Genomic DNA, 19672 nt, shown 5'->3' with positions numbered 1-19672 from the left:
TTTAGAAGCTGATAGTCAGTTAAAGCCCTCAAACACTACCTACGAGCATTAGGGAATGAAGCATTAGAACTGAAAGGAGTTGCATCGGTCACATTTAAAGTCGACACGATGTGGAAGTTCAAGACAATCTGTAAGTGATCATGAAAGAAATAAACCCAGTTTTAGGTATGAAGACATCTATTGCTTTAAAACTAATGGAAGAAAAAGAAAACGTCGAAGTACATGATGTCAAACAGCAGAATAAAGATGTACTGATGAAGCACTAAAGATGTACTAATGAAGCACTAAAGATGTACTAATGAAGCACTAAAGATGTACTGATGAAGAACTAATGATGTTCTGATGAAGTACTAAAGATGTACTGATAAAGCACTAATGATGTACTAATGAAGCACTAAAGATGTACTGATGAAGTACTAAAGATGTACTGATGAAGCACTAAAGATGTATTGATGAAGTACTAAAGATTGTGACAAGTCGGATTAAGATTTGGCCGTTTTTTGGTGTCTAGGGGATTTTTATGGTTTGAGAATCCTTACTTGCACATATAAACTACAAGCACAGCGTTATAATGCAGGCAACAAATACTATATTTAGATGTAAACTTATGTACAGTTTATTATACAAAATAAGATAATGAAAGGTGAAATGCTGTACAGTTGCTAGTATGGGATCTAGCTTATTTACATATGTAGGACTATCATCATCAGATATTAGAACCAAGTGGTCTGAGTGTCATTAGGCTGGTTGCTTAGCTTTTGGTCCTTGTGCTGCACTGGTGAGACGGGTGTGGCTGGTACTGATGCTGTCTGCTGGTGGGCTGGCGTAGTGGATCCAGGCTCCGTGTGCAGTCCAACTTGTATGGTTGCAGAACTAAGCTGCGTCTACCAATCAGTTAAGCCAGTGACGAGTCTGTGGCTAGCGTTGTTACTTGGACTCTTGAAGGATGAGTAGGTCTGATGTCTACAGATCTGGTGCCAGCAAATCTGCTATCAGCTTTAGGTTGCTAAGATTTCAGGCGGGTGTAGCCTATAGATAAAAGCTGCAACGATATGATGTGATAATCGGCTTAGCCATAATGATGACACTGGGTGGTAGATGCCTTTCCGTGAAGGACATCTTCAGAATGATGTATAGAAACTATAAGCTAGTTTCATAATTATCAAAGGGACCTAACAAATGAATATAGTGTCCCATCAAGGGAGATAACAATAATAATAATGGGGACTCCCATAAAGGGAAATAACAAACAGTAATAAGTGATATGTGATTAGTAATATAAGTGACGCTAACCAATCACGGTGAATAGCAAGTACATACATCACTAAGATAAATGAGATGAAAGGAGAAGGGGAGATCAACGTGTGATACTCGCCCGTGCTCTCACATAAGTAAACATAGAGCATAAGTAAATACATACTCAGTAATAAGACATGTTTACAGAAATGCTTTGATAACTCCCTGCCAAGGAATTAATCATTGATAATATAATAAAGGCTCGTGCTGAGCGCTAATATATCAGAGTTAAATTAATAATAGTTAAAGAGCTAAATACATCTGGTAAGAATTGTTAATAAATTCTAGTCCAGATGGTTTGAACATTTAGCCACAAAAGTCATGATATAAAATATAAGTATACAGTAATCTACTTACATTATCCATGATAAGAATGCACAAATATATACACAAATAATGTAGTAATAAATGCACAAATATATATATATACATTACTAAGTAAAATGGTTCTCAAGCACTTTACAAAGTTACATACCACCAATCCAAAGTGAAATAAGGGAATGAAAATAGTCTAGAGCTCAAGCAAGAGATAGATGTGCTCCCTGTGGGCTCTCCAGCGTGAATGAGATCGGACGATGAAGTTTGTCCATATACACGTGGATAGCCAAGGGGGGGGGGGTGAGTGGCGGGAGATAGGTGCAAAGGTGGTCTAGACTATTTGACGTCTTTGACAAAGGGGGTCCACGCTTGACCGTGACGAGAGTTTCCGGGAGATAGACATTGCGCGAAGGCGCGAGTTGAAAGCCCAGGAAATCAGCCCAGGTGGTCAGGTGGATTATGAAGGGGAGATTATCAGAGCTGGGTACATCAAGGGAGATTATACCTTGATAAAGGCTAGTGCCAGACGAACAGCGTTGCCCGAGGCGTTGAGTTGAATGGGCACTTTGAAGTGACCAGCCGCTCCCAACAAGGGGGGGGGGGGTCAACGGATGTTTGCCAAGATAGGAAAAGGGGAGCGTACTCTTGTCAAGAGTCTAGTGTGGCACGTGTCAAGGTGGGGATAGTAAAATGTGACATCGCTGCCAAATGGGGTGGGGTTGGATTGGAGGGGTGGTGGCTGTGTTTTTTAGCGCTTGATTGGATAAATTAATAAAATTGATGATTAATAGCGAGTAAATAAATTAATTAAATGCTTAGACCTGAGTGATATCTTGAGTGAGCTAAAACGGTTCGTCACAACCCTCCCTGCGTAAGATAGGTCTTTGTTAAAAGATCTATAAAGTGCTAACGTTGATATCACTCAAGTTTCGTCTACTGTCGGTCGTAGCATTTAAGAAAATTTTCCCAGTAGTTAAGAGGTTGCCAAGGTCCAGAGGGGTGTCCGTCCTAAGGGTCCGCTGTCGCCTATGTTCTGTCCGCAGGCGGATTGCCACGTGGAAGGGGCAATTCTGGAAACCTGGGGAAATAGACCGGGTGGATAGGACTGGGTACATCTCCTCCTTGGGGCAGACCAGTAAGTGGGATGGACGTTATGGCGGAGGGCCCAATGCGCGTATGTTGGACGGGGCTTATCTCTGAATCCATAGTGAGGCGTTTCTTCGTGAGTGCGATTGATCGGCTTACCTCTAATTTTCCAGACACGGTCAATGTCAGGGAAGAGTGGCCTTAAAGTGTGGGTGGAGCCGTGATGAGGCCCACTTTCACGAGAGTGAAAGTTCACTTTCCTCTGTGACTTCCTGGCAGGATCAGTGCCAGGGATGAGTGGTTTGATAGCTGAAGAGCGGGAGTTACAAGGACTCTCACGAGTGTAGGTATTTCGCTTACCTCGTGACTTCCTAGCAGTGCCAGTGCCAGGGATGAGCGGTTTGACTGCTGAGGAGCAGGGGTTAAACGGACCTTCACGAGTGTAGTTATTACGCTTACCTCGTGATTTCCCGGCAGTGTCAGTGCCAGGGTGGCGCGGCTTGAGCTTGGCTGAGGAGCCAGTAAAGGGTTGGTTAGAGTGGCGACCAGGGCTTCCAACCGGCTGGTTGCTGCCATCTTTCTGCTTTGTCGTTCTACCGACGGGCAGAGAGAAGTATGGTTTATTGACAACTCCTAGAGGTATGTACCTGGAGCCTAGAACGAAGTCGTACACTGGCGAGTCCATGACTACTGCATCAATGGTGCCATGTACGTACTTGCATTCTACGTGGACCCTAGCGACAGGATAAGCCTTCGGAGGAATGCCACGGTCTAGAGATTGGACCGTCACTGATCCACCAGTGAGATCCGATGGGTCGACCAGTGCTTTGCTGATGACAGAGCTCACCTCACATCCGGAATCGAATAGTGCCTGGACAGGAGATCCGTTAATCAGAATAGTCTCTACCCCAGGAGGTGATATGGCGGGGTGAGGCGGTATCGGTTGGGTAAGGCCACAAGCAGTGGGTTCAGGAGCCACGGTCAGCGCTGATATGACGTAATAGTCCTCCTCTTCCTCATCAAGAGGCGATGGCTGCAAAGAGGGTTCAGGGAGCTCAGTCATGGCTGACACAGTACGTGGGGCCTGATGCTGTCGATTGGGCCTGTGATCACTCGTGCTGTTCCGGTCACGGTGATGGTTATTGGTCTGGCCATGTCGAGGCGGGTGGCTTCGTCTTTCGTAGCTAGTAGGCGTGGCTGGTCGCTGGATTGGTGCTTTTTGGTGCTGAGGTTTAGCAAAAGGAGAGGGTTGGCTAGAATGAGCGTGTTTGTTGGAAGAAGTGGGCTGGTCCTCCGGTTTGTCCGAGGCTGAGGTCTTGCTTTTGATGTCCTTAACGTCTTTGCGGGCAGTCGCGTACCGGTCTGCAGCTGAAGCTATGTCGGCTGGTGTAGCGGCTTGCTGCTCCCTAACAAAGATTTTGACATCGTTAGGCATGCACTCTAGCAACTGCTCTGCGAGTATGAGGCTCATTAGGCCGTCCAAGGTCTCTGGCAGTTCGCTGAGAGTGTGCCACCTCTTCAGGTATTTGTCCAACCTGTCGCAGAGATTACCGTAGGTCTCTCGGCGCTCTAGGCGGGATGTCCTGAATTTCTTTTGGTAGGCCTCGACAGTCAGCTCGAATTGGACGAGTAGCGCCTGTTTGAGGGCTGCGTAGTCTTCTCGCTGGCCGGAGGGGAGTTTAGAGTATACTTCGTAGGCTTTGCCTCGGAGGCATTGGGATAGCCGGAAGCACCATTTCTCCTCTGGCAGACCGTAGTAGCTCGCAACTTCTTCGAAGCGGACGAGATAAACTTCGATGTTTTCTGTCTTGTCGTCGAGGTGCTCCATTGGCATGTGGGGTAGGCCGTTTGAGGAACTTTGATTGGAGGCAGGGCTAGCCGGGCGAGATCCGGAGGAGGCTTGACTGGCGGCTCCGTTCTCTTTCTCCGCGGCTATTCTTTCTCTCTCAGTTATATGTTTCTCTTTTTCTCTAGCTATTTCATTATCCTTTTCCTTCATCGCTAGTTCATGCTCCCTTGCTAATCTTCTTTCTTCCTTTTCGTCTTCCTTTCTTCGTTCTTCCTTTTCTTCTTCCTTTCTTCTTTCTTCCTCTCTTTCCAGAGCAGCCAGTCGTCTATTAATGTATTCATCCCGCCCTGCGTCGCTAAGCAATTTAGCCTCGTCCATGATATCTGGTATCCGCTGCTTGCGGTCAGGTTCAGTCTTGGAGCGAGTGCTGCTGGCCATGGTAGGGTGGATGGGGCGCTGAGACGGTGAGGGATGGTAACGAGGGGGAAAAGGCAGAAGGTAGAGTGAGAGGTGGAGACAATGACGGAGATGCTGAAAGCGATTACTTAAGAGTTATAGGAAAGGTAGTATTATCCTTTGTTTGGTGCTTAAGAACCTGTAAATAAAGTACAATTACAACCATGCAAATTAAGTGAAAATAAAATAGCTCTAAATGACACTCGATAGACTTGTACTCTAACAATGATGATAGTTAAAATACTGGGGAGTTGCCTGCTGTGCTTGCAGTATTAGTTGGGTAAATCCCGGACGAGGCTCCCCATTGTGACAAGTCGGATTAAGATTTGGCCGTTTTTGGTGTCTAGGGGATTTTTATGGTTTGAGAATCCTTACTTGCACATATAAACTACAAGCACAGCGTTATAATGCAGGCAACAAATACTATATTTAGATGTAAACTTATGTACAGTTTATTATACAAAATAAGATAATGAAAGGTGAAATGCTGTACAGTTGCTAGTATGGGATCTAGCTTATTTACATATGTAGGACTATCATCATCAGATATTAGAACCAAGTGGTCTGAGTGTCATTAGGCTGGTTGCTTAGCTTTTGGTCCTTGTGCTGCACTGATGAGACGGGTGTGGCTGGTACTGATGCTGTCTGCTGGTGGGCTGGCGTAGTGGATCCAGGCTCCGTGTGCAGTCCAACTTGTATGGTTGCAGAACTAAGCTGCGTCTACCAATCAGTTAAGCCAGTGACGAGTCTGTGGCTAGCGTTGTTACTTGGACTCTTGAAGGATGAGTAGGTCTGATGTCTACAGATCTGGTGCCAGCAAATCTGCTATCAGCTTTAGGTTGCTAAGATTTCAGGCGGGTGTAGCCTATAGATAAAAGCTGCAACGATATGATGTGATAATCGGCTTAGCCATAATGATGACACTGGGTGGTAGATGCCTTTCCGTGAAGGACATCTTCAGAATGATGTATAGAAACTATAAGCTAGTTTCATAATTATCAAAGGGACCTAACAAATGAATATAGTGTCCCATCAAGGGAGATAACAATAATAATAATGGGGACTCCCATAAAGGGAAATAACAAACAGTAATAAGTGATATGTGATTAGTAATATAAGTGACGCTAACCAATCACGGTGAATAGCAAGTACATACATCACTAAGATAAATGAGATGAAAGGAGAAGGGGAGATCAACGTGTGATACTCGCCCGTGCTCTCACATAAGTAAACATAGAGCATAAGTAAATACATACTCAGTAATAAGACATGTTTACAGAAATGCTTTGATAACTCCCTGCCAAGGAATTAATCAATGATAATATAATAAAGGCTCGTGCTGAGCGCTAATATATCAGAGTTAAATTAATAATAGTTAAAGAGCTAAATACATCTGGTAAGAATTGTTAATAAATTCTAGTCCAGATGGTTTGAACATTTAGCCACAAAAGTCATGATATAAAATATAAGTATACAGTAATCTACTTACATTATCCATGATAAGAATGCACAAATATATACACAAATAATGTAGTAATAAATGCACAAATATATATATATACATTACTAAGTAAAATGGTTCTCAAGCACTTTACAAAGTTACATACCACCAATCCAAAGTGAAATAAGGGAATGAAAATAGTCTAGAGCTCAAGCAAGAGATAGATGTGCTCCCTGTGGGCTCTCCAGCGTGAATGAGATCGGACGATGAAGTTTGTCCATATACACGTGGATAGCCAAGGGGGGGGGGGTGAGTGGCGGGAGATAGGTGCAAAGGTGGTCTAGACTATTTGACGTCTTTGACAAAGGGGGTCCACGCTTGACCGTGACGAGAGTTTCCGGGAGATAGACATTGCGCGAAGGCGCGAGTTGAAAGCCCAGGAAATCAGCCCAGGTGGTCAGGTGGATTATGAAGGGGAGATTATCAGAGCTGGGTACATCAAGGGAGATTATACCTTGATAAAGGCTAGTGCCAGACGAACAGCGTTGCCCGAGGCGTTGAGTTGAATGGGCACTTTGAAGTGACCAGCCGCTCCCAACAAGGGGGGGGGGTCAACGAATGTTTGCCAAGATAGGAAAAGGGGAGCGTACTCTTGTCAAGAGTCTAGTGTGGCACGTGTCAAGGTGGGGATAGTAAAATGTGACATCGCTGCCAAATGGGGTGGGGTTGGATTGGAGGGGTGGTGGCTGTGTTTTTTAGCGCTTGATTGGCTAAATTAATAAAATTGATGATTAATAGCGAGTAAATAAATTAATTAAATGCTTAGACCTGAGTGATATCTTGAGTGAGCTAAAACGGTTCGTCACAACCCTCCCTGCGTAAGATAGGTCTTTGTTAAAAGATCTATAAAGTGCTAACGTTGATATCACTCAAGTTTCGTCTACTGTCGGTCGTAGCATTTAAGAAAATTTTCCCAGTAGTTAAGAGGTTGCCAAGGTCCAGAGGGGTGTCCGTCCTAAGGGTCCGCTGTCGCCTATGTTCTGTCCGCAGGCGGATTGCCACGTGGAAGGGGCAATTCTGGAAACCTGGGGAAATAGACCGGGTGGATAGGACTGGGTACATCTCCTCCTTGGGGCAGACCAGTAAGTGGGATGGACGTTATGGCGGAGGGCCCAATGCGCGTATGTTGGACGGGGCTTATCTCTGAATCCATAGTGAGGCGTTTCTTCGTGAGTGCGATTGATCGGCTTACCTCTAATTTTCCAGACACGGTCAATGTCAGGGAAGAGTGGCCTTAAAGTGTGGGTGGAGCCGTGATGAGGCCCACTTTATACCGATGAAGTACTAAAGATGTACTGATGAAGCACTAAAGATGTACTGGTTATTGAAAGAAAGAATTTATGAAGAGAAGTGGCTCGGCGGCTTAGCTTCCGAACCGGGGACTGTTTTTTTAATTACGGGATCTTTGTGTTGGCTACATGACACCTTCATTAACCGTAGGCCATAGAAACAAATGAGCTTTACATCATCTGCCCTATAGACCACAAGGTCTGAAAGGTGAACTATTCATGAAGAGATACATACATATAATAAACATAAATGAATAGCAGCACCAGGTACCAAGTGTTTTTTTTAAATGAGAGAAAGTAGTGAATTAAAGGCTACGAAAATAAGGGACTGCGCCGACCAAGGCTCGAACCAGTGACCCTGGAAACGATAACACCGTCTAGCGATAATGCACACTAAGCGAACTTAACCTCTAGTCTAGACCATCGGAATGTTCATGAAGAGAATGGAATATTGTTTCATGAGAACAGAATTATAATTCCTTCAAGTAAAAGAAATGAGATTCTCGACAAGTTTTGGTCATTTTGATCTTGAGAAAACCAGGCCGAAGGCAAGACAAAGTGTATTTTGGCCAGGATTGTCAAAAGATATTTTTCGACAATAATGAAATGCTCAACTTGTGCAACGTTCAAAAGAAATACTATGAAAGAAAAATTGATACATGATGGAGGCTAATGCTGTACCAGATGAACCATGGAAAAAGTTTGCGACAGATTTGTTTGAATGACGGAACAATGACTAATTGCTAGTTGTGGACTATTTCTCCAAATACCCTGAAATAAAACGACTTAAAAACAAAACAGTAGAATGTGTTATCAGGGCACTGAAAGGTATTTTCTCTAGACATGGCATACCAGAAGAAACAGTGGTCGATAATATGCCATTCAAAAGCTACAAACATAGAGAGTTCGATTCTGAATGGAGTTTCAAGATAACCACATCAAGCCCCAGATCAAGCCCCAGGTACCCTCAATCAAATGGTCAAAGAGAGGTGTATGTTGTATCGTCAAGCATCATCTTCATCAGACTTAGGAGGGGCTCAGTTATCTCTTTCTCTAAAACATCCTTCTCAGTCTAGTCTCTAATAGTGCGCACCTTCTGCACTATCTTGGATAGTGGTGTACATGGCAAGGTTATAACAATAGTTTAAAACAACAATTACAATAATAAGTAGTGTTTCATATTATACACACAAACTGCACGTTTGCCACAGTCAATCAGTACACTTAATGAAAGGGAAAAGGTGGGTTTTTTTTTCAGGCTTTGAATAAGAGATTGACCCTTTAAAAACAATTAGATAATCCTTCAATAGTATCAGTTAGGCAAGGTTCACATTTAAGTTCACCTTAACATTCACCTATCCCTTAGTCTGTTGAACCGCTGGGGCACCACATAAGATCTTTCAACCGTCTTTCCCCATTTCTCTCTGTCCTTTGCCTTTGATGGAATTTCATTCACTGACAGGCCTGTCCATTCTTTGATGTTGTTTTCCCATCGCTTTCTGTTCCTTTCATCTTCTTCCTGGTACTGTTCCTGATGGAGAGTCTTTGCGAGTCCTGAAGACCTTGTTATGTGATAGAGTTTGAGTTTACGTTATTTGACAGCGGTTAGCAGGTGATTGTGGGGTCCAATTGCTGTATTAATCCGGTTTCTAATCTCTTCATTCGTAATGTGATCTTGTAAGTGACACCTAGGATTTAACTATAGCTTTATAGCTATCGGTTAAGTGAATACATTTGAATATTAACAATGTAATAATAATAACATTAATAAATCTCCGTATCCTGTGGTATCAAGCCGCTAGTGGAACTAACAATACAAGAGTATTGGCAAGACATTCGACAAGAGTACCTCTCTTCTTTTTGTATCGACGAAGATAGGGTTGTAGTTTTTGATAGTTTGTAGTTCATAGTTTCTGATATTCTTTCTGAAATTATTGAAACCTGCCTTTTTACCTGCCTGAGCGAACCACTTCGAGGGCCTATTTTGATTTTGTGTTTCCACACAAACTGTCTTAAACACCTTGTTTTATTTTGGAGAAAGTGAGCAAAGAATGATACGTTGTTGGACTTTCATTTCTCTAACATTCAAAAATAATCACTCGAACACAGCTACCATCTCTTGAAGAAATTTTTCATGAAAGATGTCTTTCCAAAACACTCACGATTCTTAAAGACAACCCGCACCAGTTAAACCACTGTTACATCAGATCTGAACGAAGTGGTCGTCTCCTTTTCATAAACAGAAAAATTTAAAAACAAAACTCCTTTATCCCACTTTCGGTCAGAGTGTTACAAGGTCATTTGTCGTTATCGAGAAGTACATAAAAGTCTAGTATATACATAAAGCGCTGGTTGTGAGTGTGTATGTATTACATGTGTGAATGCTGTGCGTATTTGCACCCAAAATGTTATTGTTACAGTAGTTACGCTGAGATGGTCAATTGTAGTCAAACTGAATTTCCATTTGATTGGACCAATAAAACTTATCTTATCTTATCTTATATCTATCAAATCAACGATTACGATTCATAAAATCAAATTAATATTTCCTTCTATTTAGAGGACACAAAGCCAAAATAAATGTAGTGCGGCTAACAAGTCCCTCCTGCTCACGGGTACCGGTATCTACGTAGCTGATATGATTTCAGCATTTGTTATTTATTTGAACTGTTTATCGGCCTTCTTTCTCATTCTTTTCACTGGCTCATCATAAAGAACCACGTGACGAGATAGAAGTCAATTTATGCCATTGAAAATTTGGGCTTTTTTATGTGCCATTTTGAGGAAATAACGATCATTTTTTAATGGGCCATTTTAGTGAAATACCTAACATTTTTTATGGGCCATTTTGGGGAAATACCAACATTTTTTTATGTGCCATTTTGATTTTGAGGAAATACCGAACATTTTTAATGGGAAATTTTGAAATTTTGGGGAAATACCGAACGTTTTTTAATGGACCATTTTGGGGAAATACCGAAAAAAATTTATGGGCCATTTTGGGGAAATACCGAACATTTTTTATGGACTATTTTGGAGAAATACCAAACATTTTTTATGAGCCATTTTGGGGAAATTCAGAACATTTCTATTTTTGCGAATTACCTCGCTCAGACTGCGCCTGTTTTTATCAGGAGAGAGGCCGGTCCATTCTTTGACTTTAGCTAGCTTTATTTTTTTGAACGACCCTTTCTTCGCGCTCCCTCAATTGTACATTTAAGTCTTACAATATGACCAAACCAACTCAGTTTTCATCTCTTCGCAGTATTGAATAACCCCTCCATTTTGCCAGCCAGAATGTTGACTTGCAACAGTACATTGGTCATCTTTTCCTGGTATCTGATTCCAGCATTTTTCCGTATCATGTACTCTCAAAGGCTTGGATTCTTCTTTCAACATTAGAAATCAGTGTCCAAAGTTCACAACCATTTATACTTAACTTGGGCTCTGATATAACGAGACACTTTAATGAGTTTGTAATAAATAATGAAGAGAAAACAAACAAATACTTTACACATGGGCAGAAGTCAATGTCTGAATAGAACAGCTAGACACAACTTGTTCCTCTCTCAGTCCGCCAGACTTGACCCAACCTTTTTATAAACAACACATAGTTCATAGTCCGATAACCAAAAACACCGTTGGCCTACACAGTCCTTTTTAAGTACACAGGCTTGTGTCACATGTGTCGGTTGATTACCCAGATGGTTACACTGACCAGTATCACAGTTCAGTTACAACAATATATATGATTCTATTCATGGCTCAACAGTTTGGACATCAAAAAATAAAGGAAAGATCACTCTTTTATTTCTGCAAGTCGGACTAGAGTTATCCCACGTAACTTAAGGGGCGAAAAAAAAAGAGGGAGGGGATGAACAAGTATATTCACCCGTCACTAAGTAGCAGGGTCGGACTTAACCATTGTGACCAAGAAGTCATGGAAAGATCACTCTTTTATTTCTGCAAGTCGGACTAGAGTTACCCCACGTAAAAAAAAAAGAGGGAGGGGAAGAACAAGTAATCTATTTTGTATTCTCATGTCATTAAATAGCAGGGCCGGACTTAACCATTGTGGGGCCCTATGCGAATGGGATTTGGCGGGGTCAAGTTTAGATAGGGATACGGATAATAATTGAAAATTAAGAGTTTGTATTAGAAAATAAATTCGTCTTTGCATTTTATTCATTCCTTACTACTTACAGAATTACTTTACGAGCCTTGCGTGTAGCGAAGTCATACAGTATATCATAAAGATTCTATTTCCTACCTAAATCATGCTCATAGAAATAATTACCAAATAATTCAATCTGCTAAGCTTCTTTCACCAGATTTCACAATTACGGGTATTGCATAATGCCGTTTTTTTTATCGCGCTTAGGATTGGCTTTTTCCATAATGAATGACATTCCAAAATGACAATTTTGTCTATATTTCAGGAGATTTTTATGAGTTTTTAAAAGATTTTAATAATTTACACCTAGAATTAGCGCGGGTTCTATGAAAATGCGGGGCCCACTGCGGTCGCATAGGTTGTAGCGGTGTAAAGCCGGCCCTGTAAAGTAGCGGCGTATATAATATTTATGTTACTTTGGCAATTAAATCGTTGAAGAATATGTAAATTTCGTATGATGTAATGTTCAAGGGAAACTGTGGCATGAACGTATATTTTGTGTGTTATACAAATGTTTGCTCTAATTATGTATTGTTTTTTTTTTGTAATGCACAATTGTAAAACAAGTTAGCTCACGGATAACAAAGATTGTATATATATACTGTTATGACTCTACATTGCACGTTGTCATTAGGTGTGAGACTGCGCACCATGAGACACAGGACAGAGACAGGAAATAAGTGTGGAAGTCAAAAGATGGCTGATGTAAACAAGTGTTGTTATTATTCGAATGTGTAATTGTTATCCGACTATTAGTCTATTATTAAATTGCTGTTTTTATCTATCACTTTCGTTGAGGTTCTTTGGGCTCGCTGTAGGCAGAGTTACAGCAATTGGTATCAGAAGTGGGATCCATTTCGCATGGTCTTCGAGACAATGCATCGGCATTCTGGTGAATCAGTCCCTTCCTGTGTTCAGTCTCAAATTCATAATTCTGCAACCGTTCAACCCATCTCGCCACCTGTCCCTCTGGATTCTTGAAAGATAGTAGCCATTTCAAGGCTGAGTGGTCAGTTCTCAGTTGAAACCTTTGTCCATAGAGATATTTATGAAAATGTTTAATTGAATCAACTACAGCCAACAATTCACGTCTCGTAACACAATAATTCCTTTCAGACTTTGACAACCTTCTACTAAAGTAAGCTACGACCTTTTCGTTTCCATCAATGCTCTGCGATAGCACAGCACCGATCCCCGTACCGCTTGCGTCTGTATCCAGAATGAATGGTGTACCCGCCAGTGGGTATGCTAACATCGGCGACGAAAGGAGAGCCTCTTTTAACTTTTCAAACGCCTCCTGGCATTCTATTGTCCATATAAACCGTTTTTTCTGTTCTGTCAGTTGGTGAAGAACTCCTGCAATCCTAGAGAAGCCTGGAACAAAGCGTCGGTAATAAGTGCAAAGACCCAGAAAACTTTTCAGTTCTTGTACACTTCCAGGGACAGGCCATTGCCTAACCGCTTCACTTTTGTCCGGATCCGTGCTTATACCCTCGCTTGATACAACATGGCCCAAATATTTTACTTTCCTCTTGAATAGGTCACACTTCTTGGGGTGGAGCTTCATACCCGCACTTCGAATCCTCTGAAACACTTCTCTCAAATTGTTCAGATGTTCATCAAATGTTCTTCCGAGCACGATAATGTCATCAAGATATACTAGGCAAGTATTCCAGTTAAGACCTTTTAAAACTTGATCCATCAATCTCTCAAAAGTAGCTGGTGCATTGCATAGGCCAAATGGCATCACCTTAAATTGCCACAAGCCACTTCCAGCTGAAAAGGCCGTTTTCTCTTTATCAATGGGATGCATCCCTATCTGCCAATATCCGCTCTTGAGGTCTAGAGTAGAGAATATTCGTGATCCGGCGAGCGTGTCCAATGTGTCATCAATGCGAGGAAGAGGATAACTATCTTTCTGAGTAACATTATTTAATGCGCTCTCCTTCGCTACCGTGTTTGTCGATCCCTCTGCGTCCCGACATTGTGTGATCAGATCCACGGGGTAACAGTCCGCTATGACACTGCCCGCTCGTAACTTATTTTCCTGCGAGTAAAGATTCATGACTCTCACAGGGACCTTTCTATCACCAACACTGACCACCAACGTCTTTCCTACAGCCAGACTATTTTCTGTTTCTCTCGCTGTTTCTACGAGTTTTGTACTAATGGTTTTGCAATGTCCTTCAACCTTTCCCCATAATATACATTCCGATTGTGCTGGTATGGTCGTATCTTCTACCAACAAAAATCTTCTCGCTTGACCGGATCCCTTATCCTCCTCAAGTAGTGGAATCTCCATGTTAGCATATTGTACAGTGCCATTAGCCATGTTTAAAGACAGCCCGAATGCTTGCATAAAATCCAAGCCGAGGATACACTCGTCAGTCACGTTTGCGATCAAGAACTCATGACAGAATGGTTGGGTTTGAATTTCAAAGTTAAGTTTGACCTGCCCCAACACTGGTATTAGTTCGCCACTGGCTGTTTTCAGTGTATAACTGTTTGCTTCTGTTATTTCCTGATCTCCAATATAATCGGGTCTAATTATCGACCGAGATGCCCCGGTGTCCAAAAGAAAAGCGCAACACCCGTGGCCGATCTTTCTTGTACCTTTAAACTTCTGTTTCTTCCCAACACAGTGACAGAAATAACCATTTTTGGAGCCTCTGTATACCGTGCTGCCTGTCTCCGCTCCGTGAAACCGGCAGACATTAGTTTTCCCGGTTGCCGTTCTGTCTTTCTTGTAATTGGCTTCCACGACCCCGAAACCCTCTGGTACAATCCCTTTGCATATGACCAGGGGTGTTGCAGTTCCAGCAGCGAAGAAGTGTTCTATTTTGTCTGAAATAGGGTCGCCGTTCGTCTCTAGTCTCGTCCACCACCCTTCTGACCAGCCGTGCAAGATCCTCCTCTTGGGGTCGTCTTTCGTCTATAGCCTCCCCTACCAGTCTTCGTACCAGCTGTGTAGGATCCTCCTCCCGAGCATCTATCGTCCGGCTGTGCTGCGTGGCCCTCGCTGAATCTCTTGCCGCCTCATAGGACAGAGCATAGATAAGGGCTTCGCTTACTTTCCGTTTTCCGCTGATTCGGATGGCTTTTTTAAGTTCTGCATCTCGCACTCCATCTATGAAGGCATCTGTAACAATAACATCCAAAAATTCTGGTGTTGCCAATGGGTAAGCCAGACGGGCAAGACGCTCAATGTCTGCCGCTAATTCCTGTAGTGTCTCTCCACATTTCTGCAGTCGGCTTTTTAATTGTATTCTAAACACTTCCTGTAAGTGCTCGTCGCCGTATCGCAGTTCCATTGTATTGACCATAGCATCGAAGTCCGTCTGGTCCTTCATTGTCTGTAACAATTCGGCTGCCTTGCCTCTGAGTGCCAACACCAGACCAGTTGCTTTCTCTGCCTTGGTGTTCCATCTGTTGACTTTGGCCGCCGCTTCAAACTGCAATCGGTACACTGACCAAGAAACAGAGCCGTCAAACACCGGCGGTTTAGTCTTCCCCATCATTTCAGTCACCGTGGCCCCCGCATCTTGTTTTTTCTCTAGTCCCGCCTTCATTTCATTTCGTAATACTTGAATTTGCGAATCGACATCCTCTACCATCCGCGACCGGAGATCAGTTACCTCATCTCTTAATTGTTGTTTGTAATCGTCCATATCCTTTTTCAATCCAAACACAACGGATTCTATAGAGCTAAGTTTATTACCTAATTCATTTTTAAGTTCATCCTTCACCAATTTCGGGTCTTCCTTTATTTGCTCTTTCATCGAATTCCAAATCTCCGCCGTATCGGGTTCTATTTCAAATAAATAGGTGTCCGGATCCTGTTCATCATCTATGATGCTTTGCTTCAGACGCTCCATGAGCGCCTCTTTGTTGCCGCTTACCTTCAGCTCTCTGCATCTGAGTTCTCGTCTAAGTTCTATCAATGAAAGCTGACCAAGTGTTTTCGTTAACGCCATCCCGTATCTTTCTCACGTTGGCCTACCAAAACTTACGTTGGGTTATCCGAGAAAAAAATGTTGTAACGGCCGTGTATAAAGACCTTGTTCCCACTTTCGTTGAGGTTCTTTGGGCTCGCTGTAGGCAGAGTTACAGCAATACATATAGATAGATGGATAGATAGATAGATAGATAGATAGATAGATAGATAGATAGATAGATAGATAGATAGATAGATAGATAGAACAAAGGGGGTGAGTGGAACTTTGTGACTGATTTTTTGCTTTGATTTTGTTTATTTTTGGTTAGATTTTAATATTTAACCGTCATTTGCCCCAGCGCAGACAAGGTTTTGAGCTTAAAATCCCCTTCCAAGGGGGGTTGCGGCTTAAACCCCCTCTTCTACAAAATAAAATGCATATGACTATCCCCTAATTCCAAGAGCTTAGCCAAGGGGGATTTTGAGTTTAAAACCCCCTCCAAAGTTTTTTAAAAGATAAAAGCCCCCTTTTCAATGTAAGGCTATAGCATACATCAGTCATCAGATTCTATGAGCGTAGCCAAGAGGGGTTTTGTGTTTAAATACCACCTCTGGAGGGCTTTATGTTAAAACCCCATCCATAGGGTTTTGAGTTTAACCCCCCCCCCTTCAACGGGGTTTGAAGCTACAAACCACCTCTTCAATATAAAAAGCAAACTACACACTCAAAATTCTATGAGCGTAGCCTGGGGGGGGTTGAGTTTAACCCCCTCCTCCAAAGGGCTTTAAGCTTAAAACCCCTCCAGAAGGTTTTGAGTTAAAAATCCCCCTACAGATAGTCACCAAATTCTATGAGCGTAGAAAATAGGTTTTGAGTTTGTTAAAAAAAAAATCCAGAGATATATTAGATGGTTTTGACAATAAATCTTTCCTTTTCGATATAAAATATGAAGCCTAAGATAGGTACACATTTCTACCAGTCGCTGGGCTCCATTTAATAAAGTGAGCTGAATAGCATGGAAGTCATCTACCGAAATTGAATAAAGACTAAATATGGCTCAACAAAGATGGCTAAGACGAATTTTAGGAGTCAGTTATAGAGATCGGGTCTTCATCCAAGAAATCCTATGCCAAACTGGCAGTCAAACACTTAGTGAGGTCGTGAAAGAGTGTCGCATCAGGTTTGCGGGACATGTTTTCCGACGAAAAGAAATTACGCATACCATGAGTTGCGATGACATGAAGGCTATTACGAGGAAAACGCAAACAGGGACGTTTTCGTATAACTTGGCACCACACTTTCATGGATGATCTCAGAGCAGTGGATACCAGGTGGAAAGAGACTTCAGACATTGCGAGTGACAGATTTTTGTGAAGACAGTTTGCTGCCCAATGCGCTGAACGGCTTGAGGGGATCTAAGTCCTAAGTAAATAAGAAAAGCAGATTAGGTTATTGAACAAAAATGTTTTAATGGCAGTATAATGCACTGTAGATACCTCAGAACATGCATTTTTTTTATTTGTTTTAAATACCGGAAATAGTGCTTGGCGGCGGGGCTCCGCCCCGAACCCCACTGTGCGAGCTCTCAGCGCTCCCCCCAGACCTCTTTGCTGACAAGGGCGTTGTGTCTACAGTTGTTTTTTTTTTACAAACTTCAGGAAGAACCTATTCTAGGGTACAATAAACGTTCGAAAGAATAAAGGGTCAAATTGTAATAAGGATTAATTATGTACACACACACACTAATAAATATATGGCCGGGGGGGGGGATCCCCCGAAAAAATGGTGGGTGGAAATCTCCCCCAAAACCCTCCCCGAAAAAAATCCTGGCTACACCCATGCTTCCTTTCTCTCAACTGATTTATGTTGTTTTATATTTAATGATAAATGATTAATCAGTGTAGTAAGAAATGTGTCTACAGCCTTATAGAAACCTTGAATGTCTCTAGTTATGGAACCTTACATTGATTAGAATAAAACGAAACAAAAAGGAGCCCTGAAGAACGTTGAATAGAAACTAAAGTGTTCACATTAGTGGCCGTGAAAGGATTACTCTAGCCCAAGGATATACTCAACTACTTAAAAAGCAAAAATGGACGGTACTATAAAATGATCATTCCCTTGACCAGGTTTTATTACTTCTCTACATATTATTCTAACGCCTACACTACAAGTTTTGGACTAATAGTAAATATAGAGAAATAGTATAAAAGTATTTTATGGACATTGTTATCTATATCACAATGAAAATTGAATATTATGAATCAGTGACTTAAACTCTGCTAAGACGTTGTTGTTTTTTCTGGCTGATTCAGGCAACCCATTCCATGCTAAAAAAACACTAGGGAAAAAGGAGCACTTGTATGAATTTACTCGTAGGTCTGTTATATGAACAGTATATTTGTATGGAGATTTCATTGTAGATACTTTGCATGAGATATTTTATTGAATGTACATGAGACATTTGATTGAATGTTCATGAACAAGGCCAATTAGTTTATCTTTCATGTTGAACAGTTAATATTTTTATTCTTTCTTCATCCTAGTTTGTATTCTGGTGCAAAGTGTCTAATTATATTTTTTTTGTTAGTGAACGACCTAGTTCTCTGCTTGTTTGTGTGGGTGCGACTATTGTCAAGGACGCTGATTTAGTACATTGTCCATATAGAACAGTATATATGGGCTCCGTTGCTGCAAGTAAAAATTACATATGTGTCAGTTGCATTTAGTCCATTTGTTTTTTCGTAAAAGAAGTTTTGAAAGTTAATTCTTACCTAATTAGTTACGAAAATCCTATTATAGGTAAAACCACAGACACTGGTTACACAGACTGGTTACACACACTGGTTACACACACTCTCTTTCTAGGATGTAATACGACGTGTTTGTTATCAATGTATGGAATGCTGGTCACACTGGCGAACCCAGGGGGGTATGGTGGATCGCCCCCACTAGGCCGAAATCACACAATTTGTATATGAATTTATTAGTTATGTTAATAATATATACTAATTATGTATATTTCAACCAATTTTTACACTATTTCGCCCCGCCCTCTTGTATTTGGTGGAGTGGGGAGGTGGCAATGGCATCAATCCCGCCCCCCTCCACCATAAGCTTTCGAGTGGGAGGGTGGCGGTCCAATTTATTTGTAGAAATTACTGCTTGTTAACAGATTCAAATAAAAGTTGTTATTGATATTTTAACCGATCTTTATATTATGTCGTTCCCCTGTTAGCCGATTGGGTGGCGGGGGGAGGGGGTAAATACATCTACTGCCCTTCCCAACTAACCCTTTGAGGAGGGGGGCGGTCCTACTTTTATGGAGAAATCATAGTTTATGAGCAAAATTAATTGAATTACTATATCATTTTTTATATTATGTCGCTACCCTTCTGGTATCTTGGCCGGTTCGTGAGATGGCCGCGGGGGGGGGGGGGGGGGGGTTGATGTCTTCGACTGCTCTCCCCACTCTAGCCCTCTGAGTGGAGGGGCGGTCCAATTTTCATAGTTTGTAAACAAAACTAGTTGGATATGATAATTGAATATGTATATAATATGAGCTACATATTGATATTTGAAACCATTTGTATATTAAGTTAAATAATTTGTTACAAATATGTTACAGCTTTCCTATTATATATTTACTTATAACTCTCTAGCAACTACCTTCATTATGTGTCTAGATGTCCCGAGGTTCCGCTGTAATTATCAAATAAAACAATTAAACAACTAGATCTATACACAGAAACTTTAATGGACTTTAATTTCGGCATATCACACACTGCACTCTCTACTTTTGACAACTAACACACTTCCGGTGATTCG

General features: G+C 41.8%; 1 protein-coding gene across 1 annotated transcript; it reads right to left on the bottom strand.

Annotated features, from left to right (window-relative positions):
* Nucleotides 1–508: 508 nt before the first annotated feature.
* On the bottom strand, nt 509–7709 carry LOC129928519 (uncharacterized). Its single transcript, XM_056043144.1, has 3 exons — nt 6553–7709; nt 1772–5823; nt 509–1042 (listed from the first exon to the last, which is right to left on the bottom strand). The coding sequence occupies exon 2, from the start codon at nt 4925–4927 to the stop codon at nt 2588–2590; it is 2340 nt and encodes a 779-aa protein (XP_055899119.1). The 5' UTR covers nt 4928–5823; nt 6553–7709; the 3' UTR covers nt 509–1042; nt 1772–2587.
* Between the last annotated feature and the right edge of the window lie 11963 nt (nt 7710–19672).

Source organism: Biomphalaria glabrata, chromosome 10 (assembly GCF_947242115.1).
Source record: "Biomphalaria glabrata chromosome 10, xgBioGlab47.1, whole genome shotgun sequence".
NCBI classification, from domain to species: Eukaryota; Metazoa; Mollusca; class Gastropoda; family Planorbidae; genus Biomphalaria; species Biomphalaria glabrata.
This window is presented reverse-complemented; position numbering and strand designations above follow the sequence as displayed.

Coding starts and splice junctions, on each gene's coding strand:
- LOC129928519 (XM_056043144.1), bottom strand. CDS start 4,927: ATGGCCAGCAGCACTCGCTCCAAGACTGAACCTGACCGCAAGCAGCGG.